Source organism: Ambystoma mexicanum, chromosome 1q (genome assembly GCF_040938575.1).
Source record: "Ambystoma mexicanum isolate Mex_15411 chromosome 1q, UKY_AmexF1_1, whole genome shotgun sequence".
NCBI lineage: Eukaryota > Metazoa > Chordata > Amphibia > Caudata > Ambystomatidae > Ambystoma > Ambystoma mexicanum.
This window is the reverse complement of record NC_090922.1, coordinates 1,243,904,288-1,243,930,084: the sequence shown is the minus strand read 5'-3', so window position 1 is coordinate 1,243,930,084 and position 25,797 is coordinate 1,243,904,288. Positions and strand designations below refer to the sequence as shown.

Here is a 25,797-nt window from a genome sequence, read left to right as displayed (position 1 = left end):
CTGCCACTTTACGTGCGCTACCAAATATGAAGATGGCCAAAAGGGGTGGACCCTCCCCAGTCGAGGACGAGTGTCATTGACTGGGGAGTATGACCCAAAGAGAGGTGTGTCCCAAAGAATACTCTTACATGCTCACAGTGCTCAAAATCAAGCGAGTCAGAGCAGGAGACGCCAGTTTCCCCTAGCTAGTAGCCATGAAATGGAATGCACTTCTACCTCCCGTACGAGCTGAAAACTCACACATGGCCTTCCGCAAAGCAGTCAAAACGTTACTCTTCATCTAATTATCACCATATACTATATCTATGCAATGCTGTTACCATCGCCTGCCTGCAATATATATTGCCTGCCTATAATGTAAAATTTATGTATCCAACCTGTATTTATATGCTTCATGTAACTAAGATCCTCACAAGTAACAGTGCCTCGATGCCCAAGGACTGTTTGCGCGCTATAAAATTTTTAAAAATAAATAAATTGGCTATTGAGATGAGCAGTTTAAAGTTTAAAGCTAAACTGCTTTCTTTTTTCAGAGGATTCCCAGCGTGATGATAGGGAATATTCATGAGCATGTGAGTCCATCAAGACCCATGCTGAAGAGAGAGTTACAGGTAAGTAACTTATACCTTATCACCAGAGTTTGGGCATAATGCCGGGCAGATCCCGGCCTTGCACATAAACACAGCAATGGAATTCAGCCAACGAGATTGGTTCCCCTAAGGACTCCGTTCAGAGGCCAAGTAGTCTGGGAGGAGAGGTACAGTGCTGATCAGTCAATAAGTCAGTGGCAGAGCGCAAAACAGGTGGGAGCCGCTAAGTACTTTGCACTCCCTTCACTTAACGCTAGATGGGCCTGTAGGTTTCTGAGCCTTTCTAGCCCTGAACCACAACTTTCTCTGCAGCTTGGGGTTATTCACTTTTGGTGTAGAAGGTGAAGGGACACGCTCCTGCCCTCGGCAATCACTGCCTTAGCAGGCCAACTCCTGCTCTGCCTCCTGGGAGGATTTGATTATTTGTTGCTTGCCCTCGTAGGTGTAGATCAGGGCTGTTGGGATCCCCCACCTGTAATTAATGCCCTCCTCTCTAAGCCTAGTGGTAAGTGGGCGGAGCGCCCTCCCCTTTTGGAGTGTAGCCACTACTAGGTCCATGTAAAGTTTAAGTTTGGTGCCACAAAATGTCAGATCCGATGTTCAACACGCAGCATCCATGATCTCTTGTTTGAAGGTTAAAAAATGTACTTGGCTAAGGATATCGTGGGGCCCATCCACTCCATTGCTGGTAGCTCTATGGAGCCGGGGAGTGCGTTTGAGCTCCATCGAAGCGTCATCAGGGAGACCAAGGAGAGAGTGGAGGAGGGCCCGGTCATCATCTCCCACCGAGCAGGGAACCCCACTTAGCCTTATGTTGTTCACCTCAAGTTATTCTCCGTGTTCTCGTACTTGCTCTCAAGTGCCTTTCTTCTGAGCTTCAGGTCCCGCAGGCTCGGGAACGCTTTGGAATACTTCAGGGTCAGTTAAAAAAGTCTTCAATCTCTCCAATTCGTTGCTCGGCCTGCACCGCCAGACTATCACACGTTGTGATTTTGGACGATAACTCTGACATGTATTCTTATACATGTTGGCCTCTACAGGATAGACAAGCTGCATTTTGAGATACTGTGACATCATGGAAACCCCTATATATGTAACCTAGCTTAGACAGAATCGGACAAGGCCTGCTAGTGAAAAACTGTACACTTGGTTAGCAGTGTAACAAATGATATTTAGAATGGCAACTGTAGCACTTGAAGCTTTGAAAGCACTTTAGGGGCCTAAAGGCCTACAATAGATGCAAGGGTGTATTTTAAGTTACTTTTTAATTATGAAGATATGTAATATATTTAGAAGCTTTATGATTTATACATATATATGCAAGCATAGCTATTTGGTTCTGCAATATAATCCTATTGCTTTAGGTTTTGAACCAGCAAGAAAGACGAGCACATTCAATATTATTATTTGCAGAAATAGCAGCTAAAGAAACAGCTGAACAAGCAAGACTATGAACTTAAACCTAACATAGCACGAAGCTGGTTTTACAGCAGTGACATAAATCTACACAAGTAGACTGCAGGAGGACCAAGCTATGTTTCGAATATGCCATTCTGAGCATCTTGTCCTTGAATCAACGCACAATCTAATTAGGCACCTTGCTTGCGTACAATTACATTTTACGTTAGAATCTGAAGCATTATGAAAAATTGTTGCTGAGGAAGAAGAGCTAAATTTAAAATGGTTACTTGCATCAAAAAACATGAGGCAACTTAAAATGCCAGGTACCGTACGGTGTGCATAGACTGACGCACTGATCAGTGAGTGACATGTAAGTTAATTATTGGGAAATGATCATCTGAGCCCTATATAAACCCTATGAAATGCCATCTGAGAAGGGCTGGCTACCTCAGATTGGACAACTTAACAGAGCTTTTGCAAAGATAGCAATATGAACAGAGGTGGGTCTCACTTCCTTTTTTAAGTTTACACCTTATTTTGCTGGGGATAACTGGTTTAGGGATGTGTTAATTTGTTGGTCATTTATTTCTTGTTCAGATAGGTGCATAAGTACACTGAAATAATGTGTACACTCTGGTCATTTATTTATTAATTTAGAATGATATAATGTGTTTCTATTTTCATTGTTGCATTTAGTTTAATGGCAGTAGAATATAAATGTTCCTCTGATAGAGACGAGACTTAATACATTAGAGAAGGTGTTTTATTCTTGAATTTCATTACATGTCGTTTCTCTAATACAGGCTTGTATTCTGATAAGTGATATTGAATAGGTTTCTTTGACCTTAATGGATGATTAAGCCTTTTGGAGGGTTTTTTAAAAACTTTTCTTGTTCAGAAATGTGGCATTCCCATGAGGGAGTATAACTGAGCAGTTACTAAAGTTGTTTTTTAAGGAGATGTTTTCTGCTCATAAATGTGGTTTGATAGTTATTACTTGCACCCCGTGAGAGGGTTGATCTGATTTGTTGGTGGCTTATTGAAGAAACCAAGAGAGCTATTTTGCATAATAAAATATAATCTTATATATACATTGGTAGTCATTTTTGATTTAATGAGTATAACGTTATTTTTAATCATGATGCCCTTCGGTTTTCTACACTTAAGCATATTACACGGGCAGGGGGGCAATACTGGCCTTAACGAAGCCCCAAGGTATTACCAGGCCTGGTAATGCCCCCCTCCTCGTTTAATATTGCTATTAGTACCCTGGCACAATGTATCAGGGTACTAATAGACTGGTTGGTGGAAATGACAAAAGATGGCCGCCATGGATTGGTGTGAGGGGACTACGTAGTCCCTTCTCCCTTTCCATGGTGGCATGTCACGCATTGGGACGTGCCAGGAACACTACTGTTCCCGGAGCAGGACAGGATAAGAGAAGGTAAGTGGGGCAGGGTCAGAGGGAGCGAAATATGAAGGAAATGGGGGTGGGGGACGCGGGGAGCACTTATCACGCTTCCCAGTGGGGACGATGGCAGCCTCCCGCACTAAGGAGGCTCGGAGTGGCAGGATTACTTATGGTAAAACCCCTGCTCAAAGCCTCCTCATTGGTTGGGAGGACTAAGCCACGCCCCCTCCGGGTACTGATATCCCTTATTGAAATGTGTGCAGGCTCAGTGAGTTCTTGGGTACAGTGAGCACATGAATAAACACTATACTCAGTAATGTGGAAGGGTTATACATGCAATTAAGTGTAATGCATATGCATAAGGGTCCGAGGCATCACATGCTTTGGGTTCCTAATAGGTGAATAAACAAACCTACTTTTCCACTCATGTCTCTACCAAGTGTAGCAGAGCACAGTATGGTGTTATGTAATCAGACGAGACAAGACGTCAGAGTTCTGTTCCAATGACCATTTGCTACAGTTGCGAGAATAAGGTGTTAGGCTTTTACTGATAGCATAGCTGCAGACGGGGGTGGGTTTCCTTTCCCTATTAAAGCTAGCACTCTTAAATCTAGCCTTCGATTCATCAACATCTGCGACAGCTGAGCACTGGAACTCATGCTTCATTTTCTCCAACAAATTGGCCAGTTCCAGTTTGGTAGCCAGTAGAGCCATGTCAACGCTTTTGTCTTGAGTGCAGTGTACCTTGCCTGAGAATAGTCACGATGTGGCCACTGCCATTGCCACCTTGGCAGCAGAAGCAGAGCAGTGAGCAAGCCCAGACCCCCAGCATGTCTCTGATCACAGCAGCGTGACCGTGGGCATGCACAGATGATCCACCCAAGATATCTGGCATGGTCCGGAAGGGCGCCCAAATATCAAGGTGCTCTACCAGACACCTGCAGTAGCAGGGAAAGATAACTGAATCGGGAAGCAGCTGTGTCACAGGGACCCCCGCTAGAGCTCTGGTCCAGAGTCCACCAACACCTTCAGTCCCAAAGACCGCTTACAGGACCCCCACTAAGTCTCAAATACCTGCCCTAATGTCAATCCGCAGGGTTCACCATTGTGGGTACTCAATAAGGACACATTCTGGATATCCAAACATGCAGCAGGTCCAGAGAGCAGCGTGAGGGCTTCAAACGAGCCGTGATGTCCCCTGGCGCCATCTTCGATTTGGCACTAGGGGAGCAGAGCAGCTCTGTGTGCCCACCAGTTCACTTCTCGGCTTCTCCCATCACCAGGACGCGATAAGCTCTAGAGTGGCAGAATCATTACATCTCACCCAGCAAGGCATAGATGCTCTCAGAGAGACATCCTCACTCCCCATTGATTTGTAAGGGATTTCAATCTTCTGACTCTCCCCTGCTCCCAGGATTGGCTTAGTACCTCCCACCACCCAGTCTTTCAGCCCCTATTCCCTGGTGACATGCCAAAATCTGACTCTTTTGCTCCTCTATTGAGGCCTTACTGGTCTCAATGATTTGCTCTTGCATGGCTATCTGCTTGTGGAGTCTGCCATTCTTTTCACAGCGAGCCTCATTGTCTCTCTGTGCTTCCTGCCTGGATTGGAAATACTGGGCCAATTTTTGCTGCAGGATACTCGCCTCCTGAGTTTTGTCATTATTGGTCTGTGTTCTTTTCCAGAGCATCCTCCACCCGCCTGGTGTGCTCTAGTAGCTTCTCATATTCGGGTTTAACTTCACTAAGCTCCTGGAGGGCCAGCTTTCTTTCCTCTAACTTAGTTTTTAATTGGCTGACTTCCTGGCCTAAGGCGTCCCTCTCCTGACTTAGAGTGCCCCTCTGTTCAGCCAGGTCATCCCTCTGTTTTTTAAATGCACTAGATTTCTGTCGCTCCTCATCAAATTTCTCTTGAGAGTGGATGTCTCCAATAATTAATTTATTTTTTTCCTCTTTTAATTTGTCTATGCGGTCTTGTAGGACAACTAACTGTTCTGCACAGACTCTGTTAAAAGTTAATTGCTGCACTAGCTTTGGTTGACTCTCTTGTAAGGATTCAACCCTTTCCTGACATTCTTTTTGCAGTGTCTGTACTTGGGTATTTTGCTCTACCTTCTCTTGCTGTAAGAGATCCAGGTCTTCTTTTAGTTTGATGATTTACTGCCTAGCCTCTGTTTCTGATTCTTGGCTCTTCTGGAGCATTTGTTCTGCAGAGTCCGGATTAGTTTGGATTCTCTGCAGTGTTTCCCCTTGCTTTTTTGCCAGAACTATATTGTCTGCATGCTTTTCCTGTATTATTCCTATGTGGAGGTACAGTTGGGCCGCTATTTTGGCAGTTTTACCCTGCTCCTCTTTTATTTTTGGGGCCATGTACAGTTCGCTAAGCGATTGGTGTAATGGACCCTTGTCCTGCCATGTATCTATGTCTATTGCAGTGATTTGTTGTTTTATTTCCTGTAGCCATACCTGTTCATCCTGTTCGGGCCACTCACCCCTGACAAACAGTTTGTGCAGGAAGTGCTCCCTAGCAATGTTAATTTCTACTGGGGTCGCCATTTCAGAAATATCAATTTACTTCTGACTTATTTCCAGGTTAATTTACTTTTGCAAACAGGTATTTCATTTGAGGGGTGCTTGTACAGTGTAGCACAGTACGCCAACCCAGGAAGGTGCCTGTACCCCCCAGGCTAGTATGCTGTGTTAGACTGTCTTTCATGGATTTGCATGCAAACCCTCCCTCCTTGGCTCTTCTTGGATCATACTGCCACTTTACGTGCGCTACCAAATATGAAGATGGCCAAAAGGGGTGGACCCTCCCCAGTCGAGGACGAGTGTCATTGACTGGGGAGTATGACCCAAAGAGAGGTGTGTCCCAAAGAATACTCTTACATGCTCACAGTGCTCAAAATCAAGCGAGTCAGAGCAGGAGACGCCAGTTTCCCCTAGCTAGTAGCCATGAAATGGAATGCACTTCTACCTCCCGTACGAGCTGAAAACTCACACATGGCCTTCCGCAAAGCAGTCAAAACGTTACTCTTCATCTAATTATCACCATATACTATATCTATGCAATGCTGTTACCATCGCCTGCCTGCAATATATATTGCCTGCCTATAATGTAAAATTTATGTATCCAACCTGTATTTATATGCTTCATGTAACTAAGATCCTCACAAGTAACAGTGCCTCGATGCCCAAGGACTGTTTGCGCGCTATAAAATTTTTAAAAATAAATAAATTGGCTATTGAGATGAGCAGTTTAAAGTTTAAAGCTAAACTGCTTTCTTTTTTCAGAGGATTCCCAGCGTGATGATAGGGAATATTCATGAGCATGTGAGTCCATCAAGACCCATGCTGAAGAGAGAGTTACAGGTAAGTAACTTATACCTTATCACCAGAGTTTGGGCATAATGCCGGGCAGATCCCGGCCTTGCACATAAACACAGCAATGGAATTCAGCCAACGAGATTGGTTCCCCTAAGGACTCCGTTCAGAGGCCAAGTAGTCTGGGAGGAGAGGTACAGTGCTGATCAGTCAATAAGTCAGTGGCAGAGCGCAAAACAGGTGGGAGCCGCTAAGTACTTTGCACTCCCTTCACTTAACGCTAGATGGGCCTGTAGGTTTCTGAGCCTTTCTAGCCCTGAACCACAACTTTCTCTGCAGCTTGGGGTTATTCACTTTTGGTGTAGAAGGTGAAGGGACACGCTCCTGCCCTCGGCAATCACTGCCTTAGCAGGCCAACTCCTGCTCTGCCTCCTGGGAGGATTTGATTATTTGTTGCTTGCCCTCGTAGGTGTAGATCAGGGCTGTTGGGATCCCCCACCTGTAATTAATGCCCTCCTCTCTAAGCCTAGTGGTAAGTGGGCGGAGCGCCCTCCCCTTTTGGAGTGTAGCCACTACTAGGTCCATGTAAAGTTTAAGTTTGGTGCCACAAAATGTCAGATCCGATGTTCAACACGCAGCATCCATGATCTCTTGTTTGAAGGTTAAAAAATGTACTTGGCTAAGGATATCGTGGGGCCCATCCACTCCATTGCTGGTAGCTCTATGGAGCCGGGGAGTGCGTTTGAGCTCCATCGAAGCGTCATCAGGGAGACCAAGGAGAGAGTGGAGGAGGGCCCGGTCATCATCTCCCACCGAGCAGGGAACCCCACTTAGCCTTATGTTGTTCACCTCAAGTTATTCTCCGTGTTCTCGTACTTGCTCTCAAGTGCCTTTCTTCTGAGCTTCAGGTCCCGCAGGCTCGGGAACGCTTTGGAATACTTCAGGGTCAGTTAAAAAAGTCTTCAATCTCTCCAATTCGTTGCTCGGCCTGCACCGCCAGACTATCACACGTTGTGATTTTGGACGATAACTCTGACATGTATTCTTATACATGTTGGCCTCTACAGGATAGACAAGCTGCATTTTGAGATACTGTGACATCATGGAAACCCCTATATATGTAACCTAGCTTAGACAGAATCGGACAAGGCCTGCTAGTGAAAAACTGTACACTTGGTTAGCAGTGTAACAAATGATATTTAGAATGGCAACTGTAGCACTTGAAGCTTTGAAAGCACTTTAGGGGCCTAAAGGCCTACAATAGATGCAAGGGTGTATTTTAAGTTACTTTTTAATTATGAAGATATGTAATATATTTAGAAGCTTTATGATTTATACATATATATGCAAGCATAGCTATTTGGTTCTGCAATATAATCCTATTGCTTTAGGTTTTGAACCAGCAAGAAAGACGAGCACATTCAATATTATTATTTGCAGAAATAGCAGCTAAAGAAACAGCTGAACAAGCAAGACTATGAACTTAAACCTAACATAGCACGAAGCTGGTTTTACAGCAGTGACATAAATCTACACAAGTAGACTGCAGGAGGACCAAGCTATGTTTCGAATATGCCATTCTGAGCATCTTGTCCTTGAATCAACGCACAATCTAATTAGGCACCTTGCTTGCGTACAATTACATTTTACGTTAGAATCTGAAGCATTATGAAAAATTGTTGCTGAGGAAGAAGAGCTAAATTTAAAATGGTTACTTGCATCAAAAAACATGAGGCAACTTAAAATGCCAGGTACCGTACGGTGTGCATAGACTGACGCACTGATCAGTGAGTGACATGTAAGTTAATTATTGGGAAATGATCATCTGAGCCCTATATAAACCCTATGAAATGCCATCTGAGAAGGGCTGGCTACCTCAGATTGGACAACTTAACAGAGCTTTTGCAAAGATAGCAATATGAACAGAGGTGGGTCTCACTTCCTTTTTTAAGTTTACACCTTATTTTGCTGGGGATAACTGGTTTAGGGATGTGTTAATTTGTTGGTCATTTATTTCTTGTTCAGATAGGTGCATAAGTACACTGAAATAATGTGTACACTCTGGTCATTTATTTATTAATTTAGAATGATATAATGTGTTTCTATTTTCATTGTTGCATTTAGTTTAATGGCAGTAGAATATAAATGTTCCTCTGATAGAGACGAGACTTAATACATTAGAGAAGGTGTTTTATTCTTGAATTTCATTACATGTCGTTTCTCTAATACAGGCTTGTATTCTGATAAGTGATATTGAATAGGTTTCTTTGACCTTAATGGATGATTAAGCCTTTTGGAGGGTTTTTTAAAAACTTTTCTTGTTCAGAAATGTGGCATTCCCATGAGGGAGTATAACTGAGCAGTTACTAAAGTTGTTTTTTAAGGAGATGTTTTCTGCTCATAAATGTGGTTTGATAGTTATTACTTGCACCCCGTGAGAGGGTTGATCTGATTTGTTGGTGGCTTATTGAAGAAACCAAGAGAGCTATTTTGCATAATAAAATATAATCTTATATATACATTGGTAGTCATTTTTGATTTAATGAGTATAACGTTATTTTTAATCATGATGCCCTTCGGTTTTCTACACTTAAGCATATTACACGGGCAGGGGGGCAATACTGGCCTTAACGAAGCCCCAAGGTATTACCAGGCCTGGTAATGCCCCCCTCCTCGTTTAATATTGCTATTAGTACCCTGGCACAATGTATCAGGGTACTAATAGACTGGTTGGTGGAAATGACAAAAGATGGCCGCCATGGATTGGTGTGAGGGGACTACGTAGTCCCTTCTCCCTTTCCATGGTGGCATGTCACGCATTGGGACGTGCCAGGAACACTACTGTTCCCGGAGCAGGACAGGATAAGAGAAGGTAAGTGGGGCAGGGTCAGAGGGAGCGAAATATGAAGGAAATGGGGGTGGGGGACGCGGGGAGCACTTATCACGCTTCCCAGTGGGGACGATGGCAGCCTCCCGCACTAAGGAGGCTCGGAGTGGCAGGATTACTTATGGTAAAACCCCTGCTCAAAGCCTCCTCATTGGTTGGGAGGACTAAGCCACGCCCCCTCCGGGTACTGATATCCCTTATTGAAATGTGTGCAGGCTCAGTGAGTTCTTGGGTACAGTGAGCACATGAATAAACACTATACTCAGTAATGTGGAAGGGTTATACATGCAATTAAGTGTAATGCATATGCATAAGGGTCCGAGGCATCACATGCTTTGGGTTCCTAATAGGTGAATAAACAAACCTACTTTTCCACTCATGTCTCTACCAAGTGTAGCAGAGCACAGTATGGTGTTATGTAATCAGACGAGACAAGACGTCAGAGTTCTGTTCCAATGACCATTTGCTACAGTTGCGAGAATAAGGTGTTAGGCTTTTACTGATAGCATAGCTGCAGACGGGGGTGGGTTTCCTTTCCCTATTAAAGCTAGCACTCTTAAATCTAGCCTTCGATTCATCAACATCTGCGACAGCTGAGCACTGGAACTCATGCTTCATTTTCTCCAACAAATTGGCCAGTTCCAGTTTGGTAGCCAGTAGAGCCATGTCAACGCTTTTGTCTTGAGTGCAGTGTACCTTGCCTGAGAATAGTCACGATGTGGCCACTGCCATTGCCACCTTGGCAGCAGAAGCAGAGCAGTGAGCAAGCCCAGACCCCCAGCATGTCTCTGATCACAGCAGCGTGACCGTGGGCATGCACAGATGATCCACCCAAGATATCTGGCATGGTCCGGAAGGGCGCCCAAATATCAAGGTGCTCTACCAGACACCTGCAGTAGCAGGGAAAGATAACTGAATCGGGAAGCAGCTGTGTCACAGGGACCCCCGCTAGAGCTCTGGTCCAGAGTCCACCAACACCTTCAGTCCCAAAGACCGCTTACAGGACCCCCACTAAGTCTCAAATACCTGCCCTAATGTCAATCCGCAGGGTTCACCATTGTGGGTACTCAATAAGGACACATTCTGGATATCCAAACATGCAGCAGGTCCAGAGAGCAGCGTGAGGGCTTCAAACGAGCCGTGATGTCCCCTGGCGCCATCTTCGATTTGGCACTAGGGGAGCAGAGCAGCTCTGTGTGCCCACCAGTTCACTTCTCGGCTTCTCCCATCACCAGGACGCGATAAGCTCTAGAGTGGCAGAATCATTACATCTCACCCAGCAAGGCATAGATGCTCTCAGAGAGACATCCTCACTCCCCATTGATTTGTAAGGGATTTCAATCTTCTGACTCTCCCTTGCTCCCAGGATTGGCTTAGTACCTCCCACCACCCAGTCTTTCAGCCCCTATTCCCTGGTGACATGCCAAAATCTGACTCTTTTGCTCCTCTATTGAGGCCTTACTGGTCTCAATGATTTGCTCTTGCATGGCTATCTGCTTGTGGAGTCTGCCATTCTTTTCACAGCGAGCCTCATTGTCTCTCTGTGCTTCCTGCCTGGATTGGAAATACTGGGCCAATTTTTGCTGCAGGATACTCGCCTCCTGAGTTTTGTCATTATTGGTCTGTGTTCTTTTCCAGAGCATCCTCCACCCGCCTGGTGTGCTCTAGTAGCTTCTCATATTCGGGTTTAACTTCACTAAGCTCCTGGAGGGCCAGCTTTCTTTCCTCTAACTTAGTTTTTAATTGGCTGACTTCCTGGCCTAAGGCGTCCCTCTCCTGACTTAGAGTGCCCCTCTGTTCAGCCAGGTCATCCCTCTGTTTTTTAAATGCACTAGATTTCTGTCGCTCCTCATCAAATTTCTCTTGAGAGTGGATGTCTCCAATAATTAATTTATTTTTTTCCTCTTTTAATTTGTCTATGCGGTCTTGTAGGACAACTAACTGTTCTGCACAGACTCTGTTAAAAGTTAATTGCTGCACTAGCTTTGGTTGACTCTCTTGTAAGGATTCAACCCTTTCCTGACATTCTTTTTGCAGTGTCTGTACTTGGGTATTTTGCTCTACCTTCTCTTGCTGTAAGAGATCCAGGTCTTCTTTTAGTTTGATGATTTACTGCCTAGCCTCTGTTTCTGATTCTTGGCTCTTCTGGAGCATTTGTTCTGCAGAGTCCGGATTAGTTTGGATTCTCTGCAGTGTTTCCCCTTGCTTTTTTGCCAGAACTATATTGTCTGCATGCTTTTCCTGTATTATTCCTATGTGGAGGTACAGTTGGGCCGCTATTTTGGCAGTTTTACCCTGCTCCTCTTTTATTTTTGGGGCCATGTACAGTTCGCTAAGCGATTGGTGTAATGGACCCTTGTCCTGCCATGTATCTATGTCTATTGCAGTGATTTGTTGTTTTATTTCCTGTAGCCATACCTGTTCATCCTGTTCGGGCCACTCACCCCTGACAAACAGTTTGTGCAGGAAGTGCTCCCTAGCAATGTTAATTTCTACTGGGGTCACCATTTCAGAAATATCAATTTACTTCTGACTTATTTCCAGGTTAATTTACTTTTGCAAACAGGTATTTCATTTGAGGGGTGCTTGTACAGTGTAGCACAGTACGCCAACCCAGGAAGGTGCCTGTACCCCCCAGGCTAGTATGCTGTGTTAGACTGTCTTGGTTGGTATTTCAAATTCAGAATTGCGGCACGAGCCCTCAAGCACTCATCCAGGTCTCGCTTAGCATGTAGCGCGCAATGAAACCCTTATTTACTATAAGTTCAATATTCTGAATGATATACCACTCGTATCACGCCCGTTTCAAAATACCCCCCAGGTCACACTGAACAAGGCTAGTTTGTAAAGGCAAAGATGTATTTATTTATTTGTTTAATATTCAAAACACACACACACACACACACACACACACACACACACACACACACACACACACATATATATATATATATATATATATATATATATATATATATATATGTATATATATATGCAATTGAATTCACTTATGATGAAGTAGAATAGAAAACACAGGAAAAACAATAGTTTTGGTTTGTGCACAGATAGCGTTTAGGTTAAGATTCCTCCTGCAAAGTTTTGTTTAAATACAAATGAGCAATCCTACACCAATGTGAGTAACCAGCAGGTATTCAGGAATAAAACACAAGTTCTAGAGTTTATAGGCAATCTTCCCCCCCCCAAACAAAGAGAAAAACCGTTTTTTGGCAAATTACACTTTTCAACTGACAGGTGAGAATGGCTTTGTAAAATAATGCAAAAGGGTGCAAAAATGCTTAAATGGAGAAAAGTTCTAAGGAAAACAACACTACACAGGTCCTAACACACAGGAGCTATAATATAAACAACAGTACTCACTTTAGATCAGAATGGGATGGAAGAAGCACTTTGAAATGGGACAAAGACACGTGTAAACCTTTGAACTTTGCAAATTCGCTGCAAACTTTTAATATGCGATATTGGAGAAACACGGGTCAAATACACTGTTCCGCAATGCGATCTTTAGTTGTAGCTACGGTCTTAGCTATCAGTGAGAGTTGAAATTTCTTTTCTATCTTTAAAGCTGAAGAAGTTATAGAGGTTTTAGTGTGAGGTGTTTTAATAAAATGGGCGCGAAAATGGAAAAAGAAATTTAGTTTTAAAAATGACAGATGGGTTTTTATTACACTATATTAATGACTATGAAAAAGAGGATGCCAGACATGAAACTTCACAGCTACGTGGCCAGCGCAACCAGTCCGTGCTGGATACTCAATTTCTGGGATTTACTTTAGTCATTCAAAATCACTAGGGAGTTATGGTTTTGTAACACAGGTGAGACAATCAGTGCAAGAAGGATTCTAACAATACTAGGGTTCTGAATTAAAGGTGGGTTGAGATTGGGATAATACAATACAGATATGCTATGGGTTACTGTTCTTCTGTTATACTTAGTCCTTTATAATTAAATTGGACCGTCAGCTCTGGTCATTGGGTGGATCAGGTCTACCGGCAGCAAGGCACCTCTGGAGGGATCGAATCAGCGGTGCGGTTCTGGTCAATTTTGGACTTCACCTCAGACTGGATTAGAATAGGCCCTTCTGGTTACTGAACATGGTAGATGACAGAATGCAAGTTCCAGCAGGCAAGCCTTAATGGTAGCAAGCCAAGCTGAATCAGAATTATTCTTTTAAATTCTGGAGGTTTGCAATTGGGTCAAGCTAGCAATAGTTCAGCAATGCGAAGTCTGGATTCTGCAAAGAAATCTGGATCTTCAAAGAGTTCTGGAGTCAGCTACACGTTGAAGAATTCTGGACCAAGGTGCTGTGTAGGAATATGGATGGGTTCTGGAAGCAGTGTGTGTGTAGTGAAACACCTATATTTATACATTACAAAGTTTATGGCGTGGGCAGAACTTCAAAACACACCCCCATGTTTGTGAGTGGCTACAGGCATGTGCTTTGTCCTGGTTGGCGGTCTGAACAGAGCTGTCATCTTTATGACAGGATTTAGGAACTCCCACCTTGATTTTTTATCAAAACATTACTTTTGCACAAATGTACATTTCTAACATTACGTACCCTAATAACATTGGACACATATATTTCATATTTGATTGTCTACATTCGCATTCAATCCCCATCCTTGTGCGAGCTGTCTTATTCATTCTACGGATTTTTATCAATTTCAGCTATAACGGTTTGGATTAATCATTTCTAATTCGGTACATCTCTGGGTGCTGAACAGTGGATCATGTTCATACAATTTTAGGTTTGCAACATTGATCGTTCTGCTACAATAAGACATTTTACATAACTTTGGTTCCATAAATGGTACAAGTTTCATCAAGGTCTTCAAATCACAAGGCTGAAATTAGTTTGTCTACCAATTTTCAGATTTGTTCCTCTTTAGGTTGCTCAGTTAAAGAGTTCTAAACTTTAATCAAACATAAGGATTTAACATCAAAGTTCTCTTTGTAACCTCCCCTTCTCAGGTAGCAGATGTCCAGTCTTTTGATCAGGGTGGGTGTGTTCCCTTTCTGGAGGGGGAAGTTCCGGCCCCTCCCAGCAGAGTTCAATGCTCAGCCTGTCCTTTGTTCTTTGGCTCAGCCCCAGATGAGTCTACTGACGTCCCATTGTACTGCTTGCTGTCATTATCCGGGAATCTTTAGCATCACTTAAGCCTTACTGTAGCAAGGAAGTGTCAAGCTGAGATGTCAATTTTCCCAGGCAAGGCACTGTCAGATCAGAATTAAATAGTTGATTAGCTCCAGACTGGGTTCCTGTAAAATTACCTACAATCTTTTTATTTAAAAGATATAAAATGAACAGAGTTTATAATGGATTTTGATATTTTAAAGGAATTAAGCCCTTCACAGAAAAATGCTTTAAACAGGCAGATTTTTCACTTCCTCAGGAAAAAGAAAACACTTTTAAACTGGGTTTGCCAGCCAATTTCCTTAGGCAGCTGTCAGGCAATGATGCCTGGATTCCTCTGACTGCCCGGAGAATCCATTTCTCTGGGAAAATCTGAGGCCTTGTTTCAGGTGAGAGGTGACAGATGACAGGTGAGAGCAGTGATTCCTGTTTTTACATCAACTTTGCCTGTGTGTGGGGCAGGGTGTGCAGCTCTTTTGTGGTTAATGCACCATGTGCAATTTTGCAGATTTAGTGCGCACAGGGGTTATCGCCTTCATGTTTGGCAGTTTTCTTTCCCCATTGGCAAAGGGGTGCAGTGTGGCGCATTGACGTGGATACAAATATTCCACAGATTTCTTGCATACCTGTAGATGGACACTGAGGAGAAGACATATATTCTCTAGTTACATGTAATGCAAACTCTTCCTGTTCATGATGTCTGCTTGTACATTACTGGTACTTCATTGCAGACTAAGGTTGCCCCTGGCGCATGAGGCGATAGATGGACAATGGCCACACACTACTAAGCATTCGAATTTGAACCTTCAGATGACACTTGAACAAAATGTTTATTCCCAGATTTCATTTGGCAACACTGAAACTGTTGAATGTGCTACTCTCTAGAGCTAAAGGCAAACCAACTCTTTCAATCTAACCTGTGGCCACTGCCCAAAAACCTGTGTATTCTCAGAAGACACCGTTTTCATAGACAAATGCATTAATGACAGTCCTCTGTCCTCATTTTCTCTTCTTCCCTTCCCTGTCAATTTCAGGTCTTGTTGATCAAGTGATGTGGCTTGCTTCTAGAGAGCTAAAAATGCTTGCACAAACATAACACCCTATAGTGGGATTAGGGAAGACTAATTGGGGTGAGGTTTAGGAGTTGCACATGGACATTACTTTCATTCAGAGAGAAATACTCATGAAACAGCCTTCCAGTAGGATTGACAGAAAAACATGCCTTACATACTTCCAAATTATTTAGGTCTGGTACGTTGGGGACTACTTGGAGTCTGACTGGTCTCCATCAGGCCAGGAAAGGGCATCTTTGGATTGTCCTGGTGGTCCTCATACTTTCGATAAAAATGAACACAAATCATTATCGTATTACCAGAACAAATTGCTTATATTGAAAAGGGAACACTGTTTCATTCAGGAAACGTCCTCAAACTGCAGTTGTATTAATAAGAACAAAGTCTCTCACTTTGTGAAGATAGCACATCAGTGTCTTTAAGTTGTCTTTTTTTGTTTGAGTAAAATGCCCTTTAATTGTGACTATTATTTTCCGTAGATATTGAGAAGCTCAGTGTTTTCCAATGAAGAACCTGTTGATGAACCAGCACTGGATATAGGAAGATCTTTTCATTTACACCGCAGCGAAAGTGAGAGTACTAAGGGATCATGGGAAATGCACGAAATGGAGGTAATCGGGGAAGAACGTGAAATGCTTGTTGATGAGGACTATGAAGTGGAACAAGACCCTATGCTGCACCATGCTAACTACAACATGCCCCTAAACGCAACTTCTACTGGATTCAGCTCCTCCGCAGTGAAGGACCAGAACTACACACACAAATGGATAAAGCAGATGCAAGCAAATACATTCACAGATGGCCAACCATTAATGCACATACCATCCATGCAACAACTAGATTACAGTTATGATGAGGCAAAAATGGTAAGTTGTACTATACTCAGATTAACAGTTGATTGCAGTTCAACTGTGATCTAATGTGGATGGTGTAGTGGCTTGCAGTAAACGTTTACAAGTGTACATATTTTATTTATTGAAGTACTGACTGTGCCTGGCGTATATGTCAGTCTTGATCCCTCTGTGCTTGCTCTCTTTCTTGCTCCATCTTTCTCGCTACCTTGCTCTCTTCCTCCCTCATTCAATTTATGTCACTTCTCTCTCTCGGTGAGAGTTCTATTGTCAGGTCCACATTTACTTAAGAAAGCCCCAGCTATTGCTGCTAGCATGACAAGAAAGAAAAGCAACAGATATCTTGGAGGTGGGAAAAGAGATTTTTACTTAAAGGTAGAATGCGCCCAGCTCTGACCATGCATCCCACTGGTGGATCCCAGCCTGGTATTTGTAGACATACATTGTCATCACATGCTCACTGCTGCAATGTCGCAATCACACTTAGAATGCATTGTGCCTTTGTGGGAAGGTGAGGGGCCACAGATAGGCTTTGTGTTAGTTGCTGGTGTCGTTGTTACCGCATATATCTCTTCCCATGTTTCTAGTGGCAGATATTAACCCAGCTCCCAGTCGGCGCAATAGGATCTGCGTTGGGATGTATTGAGATCACTAATTGCCTTATACAGCTAGATATAAGACCCTTGGAGTCTGCCACCAGCTGGAAAACTGTTTCCAGAGCCGTTCGATGTTGCCGATGCGTTGGGTGGGTACAGGGCCCAGCGTCTAGTTTGTAGGTAGCGAAACATATCACCTTCCACAAGCGCCAAGACCTATTTACAATCTTCAAATGTAAGGATCTTACCACTATAGAACATGTCTCCCATCTTGCGTACCCTCTTTGACATTAAAATCCCATATCCTTATTCCCTGGTGTGAAATCAGAGTTGTGTACAAAGGTTGTGAAGGGAGAGGGGAATGTTGTGGAAGTGCACAATTTTGTTAATTCATCCTGTATTTCTAGAGAGGCTTGCGTTTGGGGATTGATGTAGAGGCGTTGGCCCTCATGTGAAGAGGTAATCATATCTGTGTCCATAAGTGATGTCCTGTGTGAGAACCCTGAGGCGTTTCTCCCAGGTTATTCCCAGGGATCCTTTGTTCAGGCGCCGAGGGCAGGGCCATCGCTCTTGAATCCCATTCTGGGGGAGGACGAGCAAGGGAGGATCACCTAGGCGGGGGGGTCCTTGGAGACTGCGAGAGGAGCGCCCTTGGGTGAGACGCAGTATCCCATTTTTTCAGTGCACCCCCACCCAATATCCCAGCAGTTAATGGGATGTTGTCACCAAATCCCATCCCCCCCGCTCCAGCACTTTCCCTTATGGAAAAGATCGAGGAAACGGTGGAACTCCAAATTACATCTAAACCCCCAAAAAAATGTTACCTCTCCACAACACTACAACTCCCATAAAACCCATTGCCCCAATGAAATCCTCAAGTACTGGGATGAGGAAGAAGCAGATGGGAGTCAAAAGGATTACCGATAAAAATCAATGGGCAATGGATTCCTATGGGCAGTCTCCGTGTTGTCCCGATAACTAGGTCAGGCAGAGTCAGGCAGAGAGGAACAACTATTCACACATGACTCCAATTAACTCTAGCTGGGAGTATAAAAGCAGCAGCCAGGAACAGCATTGTGAGCAAGTCGGGATTCTGGAAGGTACCGGAGAGCAGGAGAGAGCCATTGTGAGCTGGAGAGACCCTGGGAGGTCTGAAGGAGAAGAAAACCGCCCAAATACTGGCCCTGCTACCAGAGAGGAGATTGCAGTGTGGAGGAGCAAACTGTCCCTTCAGAAGGCAAGACCAGGGAAAAATGGGGTTGCCTAGCAGTACCGAGAGTTAAACTCTTCCCCTGTATCAGGCAGGCAAACCCAGGTCTCTGAGGGGCAGAGGGAGAGACCCTGACCTCCTACAGATATCACCTTTTGGCTCCTGTATCTCCAAAAGACAGAGTGCCATTTCGAGGAGCAACAAAGTTGGAGCAAAATCGACCCAAATGCATTCTGGGAGTAGAAGTCCCAAAACCTTGTTTGTGTTAAAAATTTTGACTTTTTGAAAAGGGGTCCGGGCTGGGAGAGGGAGAACCTTGAAGAACTAAATGAAGGTTCCGAGCCCGACAGAGGGGAGACCCAGTGGTGAAACTATAATACGCAATCAAAACCTTCAAGACCAGCTGCAGATTGGTCCGGCGTCACCTGGGTGCTTTTGTGAAAAAATCTGAGTGATCCCCTTTGTTTTGCATAGAAACTACAAGGACCAGAAAGAAGGCCGTGCGAGAGCTAAAGGAGAGACCAGCTGCAGAGGCATCCGGCCCCACATGGGTGCTTACTCAAGAAACTGGTCAAACCCGTGTTTGTAGAAAACTACTAACACCAGAAGGCCTTGTGGAAGGCCGGAAAGGAACGGTCAAAGTGGTCATACAGGAGACTTTCAAAATCCTGTGTACCGTTGAAAGTCTTCGACCAACAGGCGATTGAGAAAGGCACAATTGATAAAGTTGGCAACAGTGAACCCGTTGGAGTGATGCTAATGAGAAGGGGCAGAGTCTAAAGCCCCATAGTGAACTGTTTTTCATAAAGGTTGAAAGGACAGAACCCACCATGCTGACGGAAAGGGGCAAAGCCTGCAGGTCCTATGAACAGTGTGTAGAAAGAAGGGAACCCTACTGAGGGGTGTTCGCAGTGAAGTGTTTTGAAAAGGTGGCCAGAGTGAACCCAGCAGAGGGAGGCAGACATACAGGGCTGAAGCGTGTGATACTGTTTAAAAGGATATTAAGATTCGTGAAACATGAAGGACTGCAAGACACGGGGAAAGGAAGTGCCCGCCTTGTCAATGAGGATCCACGCCCGGCCGAGGGAGATCCTGGGGTGAAAAGTAATTACCCATAGTTCATTGGAAAGGAACTTTGTACTTGTTTTGTTGCATTCGATTCGTAAGGGGTTTACCCTAGGAAGAGGGGGACCCACGGGTGAAGCCATCACCCGACGTATATGTGCAACAGAACTGTTCGTGTAATACACAAGGTCCTTGAAGGTCCTAATACTGATAGAAACTCCTTGTGGGTTTGTGCCCGGAAGAGGGGGACCCAGGGGCAAAGGAATCACCCACCGAACATTTGAGAGGAACTTTTGTTATTTTTGAAACCCATCAGGTCCCTGGAGGCAGGAGACTTTTGTTGAAAGAGACTTAACCAAGTACGAACCGGATACTTGCCCAGGAACTGTCAGCTTGTGCTGGTATTAGCTTGAGCGTGTGCTGTGCACAGGACTACTAGCTTACCCTGTGCTCAAAATGTGGGGAAGGGAGACCCCAGGCTAAAACCCATCCTGACATATTGTTTGAGAACTTCTTTATTGAAAACCTTATCCCTCACTCTTTTTGTATTAAGTTGGAAGGAATTGGGAATTGGTTTTTCTTAGTAAAGGCCTTTTATTTTGACAAGACGCCACAACGACTGCCTTATTTTTCATTTGATTGTCAACGCTTGCTCCCATCTTAGATTTAGGTGTAGCTTAGGCATATTTTTTTTAATAAACACCCTTGAACTGTGATCACTTGTGTCCGTTGCCACCATGAGTTACTTACACCTTCCACTGCTTGCTCCATTTCCACCCATTTCTTATTGGAATCTTTTTGGAGCCAGTCAATAAGCAGTCGAATCTGGGCAGCCCTATAACAGTTCCAGAGGCTGAGAAATGCTAACCCACCCCATTCCCTCGCAGCATACAGTGTGCATCGGTTTACCCTGGGTGTCCCACCTGCCCACAAGAAATTTACAAGCATTGGTTCCCATTTTGCTTTGACAGGTTTGGGATTGGAAATAAATACTGTCTGAAATAGAGAAACCTGAGCAGTACATTCATTTTGATTACTGACGTTTTCCCAAACCATGAGCAATGTAGTTGACTCCATTTGTGTAGTCTTTCTTCATCTTCTGCATAAGGGGGGATAGTTGGCAATGAACAGGTCAGCTAATTTGGGTGGGATATTTACTCCCAAATATTTTATCGATTTAGTGGCCCCACTACCTGGGTATTTGCGCTCCAGCTCTTCTCTGAGTGAGTTGCTACATTAAGGCCAAGCAGCTTAGATTTACCTTAGTTGATCTTAAAGCCAGATAGTAGCCCAGAGGAGCCCACCTTCTCTCTCTGTGGCAGGTAAGGATGTCTCGGATCGGACACTGATAGAATTCTATTGTCTCAAAAAGATTCATTTTTTGATGCAAGACCCCAAAGGCTCCATGGTCAGTGTCAAGAGGAGCAGGGACAGAGGGCATCCTTGCCTCGTGCCCTTCTTCAATTGAACTGAGAGCTCTGTTCACCATTATTCGTGCTGATGCTATGTATTTTGCCAGAATCATCTGTTGCGTTTTGGGCCCGAAATTAAGCTTGCCAAGGACCGCTTTTAAGAAAGGCCAGGTAACCCTATCAAAGGCCTTTTCATGCATCCGGTGCCAATACCAAAGTTTGAGCTGGGTTCCTGCTTGATTTGTCTGAGATGCAGGACTCGCCATATATCATCTATCGATCAGTGTCCCCTAATAAACCCTGACTGGTCTGGGTCAACTAGCAGAGGCATGAATGTCTCCATTCTGTGTTAAGATTTTTGTGAAGATCTTGGCATCAAGATTTAGTAATACAATGGGCTTGTAGGACGCACATAGTCTGGGATCCTTCCCAGGTTTGGTAATGAGATTCACTTGTGCCTCACACATTGAGGCTGGAAGAGTACTGAAAGGAAGGCATGGTATCAAAGTAAGACAGACACAAGTGACCACAGTTCAAGGGTGTTTATTGAACTTTATCAAAGTTGAGATAAACGCCTATATAAGCCTAAATCAAAGATGGGAGCAAGCTACAACCATCAAAATAATAATAATGCAGTCCTAGTGCATGCCCAAGTCTCTTAATTTATCAAAAGTCTCTTACTTCAGATAGCCTGATGTATCAAACAAACAAAATATTCCTTTCCAAGTATTCACACAGGGCGATTCACTCCCACCCTGGATCCCCCTTAGATCCCTTTTGTACCACAAGCTTTTCTTGGGTGACTCATGGTTCACCCCGGATTCCCCTCAGTCAGGCTCAGATCCCCTTTTGGCAATTAGTCTCCTTCAACCGGGCTCGGACCAATTTCCGTTCATATAAAAATCTAAGATTTTCGAATGTGCACAGGGTTTTGCTTGACCCATTGCAGGACCACTTTGATTTCACAGTTCACAATTTTTACACTCCGTTGGATGCATAATAGAGTCCTTCGAATGAACACCTGTGTGGCGCCGGACCACTCTGTGTATGTTCAATCACTCCTTGGATATTCAATTATATTTGCATTGCTCATCACATACGCCTTACACTCTATTCTTTGCAGATTTCTTCATACAGTGTTGCTGCTTGCAACCTTGGTGCAAACACAGACCGGTCAGTTATCAGTCTCCCTGACTCACCGGCTGTGCTGACTCTACTGGAGTGACTTAGTTGCAAGAGCCAAGGACAGTAACACAGTGGCAATCGCTCCTCCCCAGCTCGGCTATCGATGCAGGAGAGCCCCCGGTACCTTCGACACACAGCACACCTTTGTGCAGCTTTAATTCTTGATCTTGCGTTACTTCTTATCGAGGGCACATAAAAGTAGCCGTTTTTTTTTCCACTGAAAAGGCCAAGTACAATTCCCTCCTTGCAACTCTTTCCGGTCCCGCCGCCTTTCTCCTTGTGTTAAACTGCCATCCCGGAAATGCTGCTTCCTCGTGTGTTTTGCCCTGCTCAGAGTTTGCTTTCGTGCTCCGCCTTTTATCCGTGTGGGGAAGTGTGAATGAAGTCGGGTGTGTGTAATTATCAGGTATACTGCTCGGGTGTTAGTCCGTTTTCTCTCACAGTGAGCTGTCTGTGAAACAATGTTCGTGTCGAGGAAAGTGGGGGGTTGAGCTTCTGGGTATCCTGGGAAAAGGTGTTACAGGGAAGGGGATACCGCGTCTCACCCTTCAGTGAAGAAGGGGGAGAAGGGACAGCAGGAGAACAATGGAAATTGATAAGGCACAGGAAGCATCTATCAAAGAGGAGTAGGTTGGCCTGAGGGCCTTGGACCAAGACAGTGCCATTCAGGTAGACATTATGACCTTAGAGGTGTGGAAGGGGGCCAGGAGGGCCTCCCACCGGGTGCCACCATTAATGGGAGAGGAAGAGAAAGGAGAGAGCACAGAGACCATATGAGGAGCCCATAGGACTGGCGAAGGAACGACAAAGAGGATGTTGGTGAGGGTCTGTCTGGAAGAAGCACTGGTATAGGTTTCAGCGATAGGGAGGCTTGGGTTGGAGACCAGGATATCCTTTTTGAACTTCTTCCTTCCAGACTTGGTGAGAAGGGCAGGATAGTCAAAAGGAAAGCAGTTAGAGAAGATAGGAGAAACAGAGAGCACCACAGAGGATGCAGATGTGGGGGAAAGAGAAGAGAAGAGAGGAAGGGGGGGGAGTGAGGACACTCTGGGCGGACACAAGGGAGGGGGAGCAAGCAGACGAGACAAGAACAAGTTAGTAAATAAATAATCGAATTTAACAAAGGGATCGAAGGGCAAGAGAAGAGTAATCCAGTAGAAGTGAACAAAACCAGTCAACAGAGTAAGAACGTAGGGACCTGAAAGGAAAAAGGATGCAGCAGGGGAACAAAAGAACCACGGTTAAGGGAACCTAAGGAGAAGCGTAAAAAGCATACAGAAGTAGGCAGTACTGTATATGCAAGAACGGGGCAACTTGAAAGTAAAGGACACAACAGAGAAACAACCAGAAAGAGCTAGGACTAGATACATGAGCAGTGATCAAAGGGAACCTATGGAGGAGAGTGGGTATTTCAATAGGGGAATGGGTATTTCAAAAGGGGAATGGAATTATGGGAATTGTGGTGTTGTACAAAAAAAGGATGAAGATGTTGTGGATTTTTGTCAGGAAAAGGGGTTTGAATGTAGGGTTGTTGAAAAGTGGGTTTTGAGGAAAGAGGGGTAAATCTCATGTTGGAATTTAGGGATGGTCTTTGATTTTGCCTTTTCCTTACAGAAAGCTACTGGGGTATGATGGGATTCTGTTTACAACAGCCCATGACAACTGAGAGGATGTCGGGTAGGGGTGTATCGGAACGAGAAGAATACAGTGTCTCGCCAGAGGGTGTGTCTCCCATAGTCCCCAAAGACTCCTTGCCCAGGTGATCCTCCCTACCTCCCTCGTTTGCCCCCAGGGTTGGGATCCAAGAGCGATGGCCCTACCCTGGCCGCTTGAACAAAGGATCCCCGGGGATAACCTGGGAGAAACGCCTTGGGTTTCTCACATTATTCCCTCATGAGATGGGGAGCGCACATGAACAATCTCATGATCAGGGGTTTTTGGTCCCCATCAGACTACTGTAAGAGTGCAAAAGTAAGAGGTGTCACGGAGGGGTCATATTGTTGGCTATAAACTTGTATTCAGGAGCAAAAAGGAAAAGAAAAGCCTATCTGGCCGTAACTCTGAGGGGTTTCCATTCCTCAACTGAAATATCTAGTGTCAGAATGTCCAAAGCAATAGTCCCAGTGTCCAAATCATAACTCTGTCCTTTACACACTAAACTAACAAAATCAAAAGGAGGGGTCTACTTGGTCCAGAGGAATGACTCCCTTGACCTGGACAAAAGGCAGTTCTTGTTTTGGTAAAAGCTGTAATTAGTTCCTTGGGGTCCCAGACCCTGCTTGGCAGGCTTGGCTTCCTATAGCCAAATACTGCACTGGAGAACAACATGAATGTTCTTTCAAAGCTGTAGTGGGTCATTGACCCTGATGTGCAGACTCGATTCCCGCTCACCAGAGAACTGCGATGAAGAGCTGCTTGGATGGGCATTTCAAGCTGTAGTGGGTGCTACAGACTCTGTTCACTAACCTGCCAAGTACTGTGTGGACTTTCCACTACCTTCCAGGTCTCTGTTTGGGTGTGAGTCCTAGACAGGTATTTCCGGCTTAAGTTTTCACTTCTGCACACTTGGTTTACTCTCCTGCCAAACCTTAGTACAAATCCATGTATGTTCGTGCTTTCTTCCCTCTGTGTTACGGTCCCGAACCTTCCATTCACTGCCTTGTGACCAACTCCTTGAGCTTTCAAAACCTTTGGTTCACCTGCATGCCTTATTGCGTGGCTTGTGATGGTGCTGGCTCCCTCAAAAAAAATGGGTTGTTTCGTGGCACTGCGGTAACTTTCCAGAGCTTCCATTCCCTGCAGAGGCTGCGTGGGCTTCTTTCCTTCATGCAGTCTGTTTCTGCAATCTCACAGTTCCCAGGTCTCTGATGTGTCTGGAGTTTGTCTGCTTGCGGGCTGCATGATCCCCACTTCCTGGACTGGCCCCAGTACCCCTCTCATTCCTCTCGGCGTTCCGGTCAACTGCTGCCTGAACATCGGGGTCGTAGTTCCTCCAGGGAGGGCTTGAATTCTTGTCCAGTCCTTTTTTGGTTTCTTCTCATCGGGATTTGTGTACCACTAGACTGTTGAAAGTGTTTCCAATAGTTACTTGGTATTGCTCCACATTCCCTCCTCGTCTCTTTACCAAGTGAGTATTGACTTAGTAACTCACTAAGACTCCTCCTCGTCTCAGTGCTCTCTATTTGGACTTCCTTAGAAATGTACATTGGATATGAGGGTAGGTTTAGAGAGGAAGGAGGTGAAGGAAAAGTGGGGTTAGTGTGTAATGGGGCACCAGGGTCATGTGCTTGGTGGGGGTATCACATTCTCCCGATGATGTCGTCACTGGTCCCAAAGGGAGTTTTCCCCTCCCATGAGATCCACCCGCAGATTACCAACCCCCAGGGGGACTATCGGGTAGTAGTCTTACCACCCTGGCCTCATAGGAAGTGGTTCCCCTTCGGAAGCAATTCTGGGATTCGTCACACTACACATAATCAGACGGACGCTGATGACCCTTTTTTACCTTCCATAAAGGGGGAAGAACATCCTGATAATGACAGAAAACATGCTGGCCTTGCATTACCATGTAGGCTCACAACCACTGTTCAGAGAGGCAATGGAGCTCTGTTTTTGGGCACTACAACACAGGATGTC

The 25,797-nt window shown here is 44.7% G+C and overlaps 1 protein-coding gene across 6 annotated transcripts in view; it reads left to right on the top strand.

Moving 5' to 3' along the window:
• The window catches only part of PATJ (PATJ crumbs cell polarity complex component), a 3,332,662-nt gene that overhangs the window by 1,271,878 nt on the left and 2,034,987 nt on the right, over nt 1–25,797 (top strand). For all 6 annotated transcript variants that reach the window (XM_069642041.1, XM_069642043.1, XM_069642045.1 and 3 more), the window contains one exon: nt 16,322–16,708. In XM_069642041.1, coding sequence (XP_069498142.1) covers nt 16,322–16,708 — 387 coding nt within the window. The remainder of the gene's footprint in view (nt 1–16,321; nt 16,709–25,797) is intronic.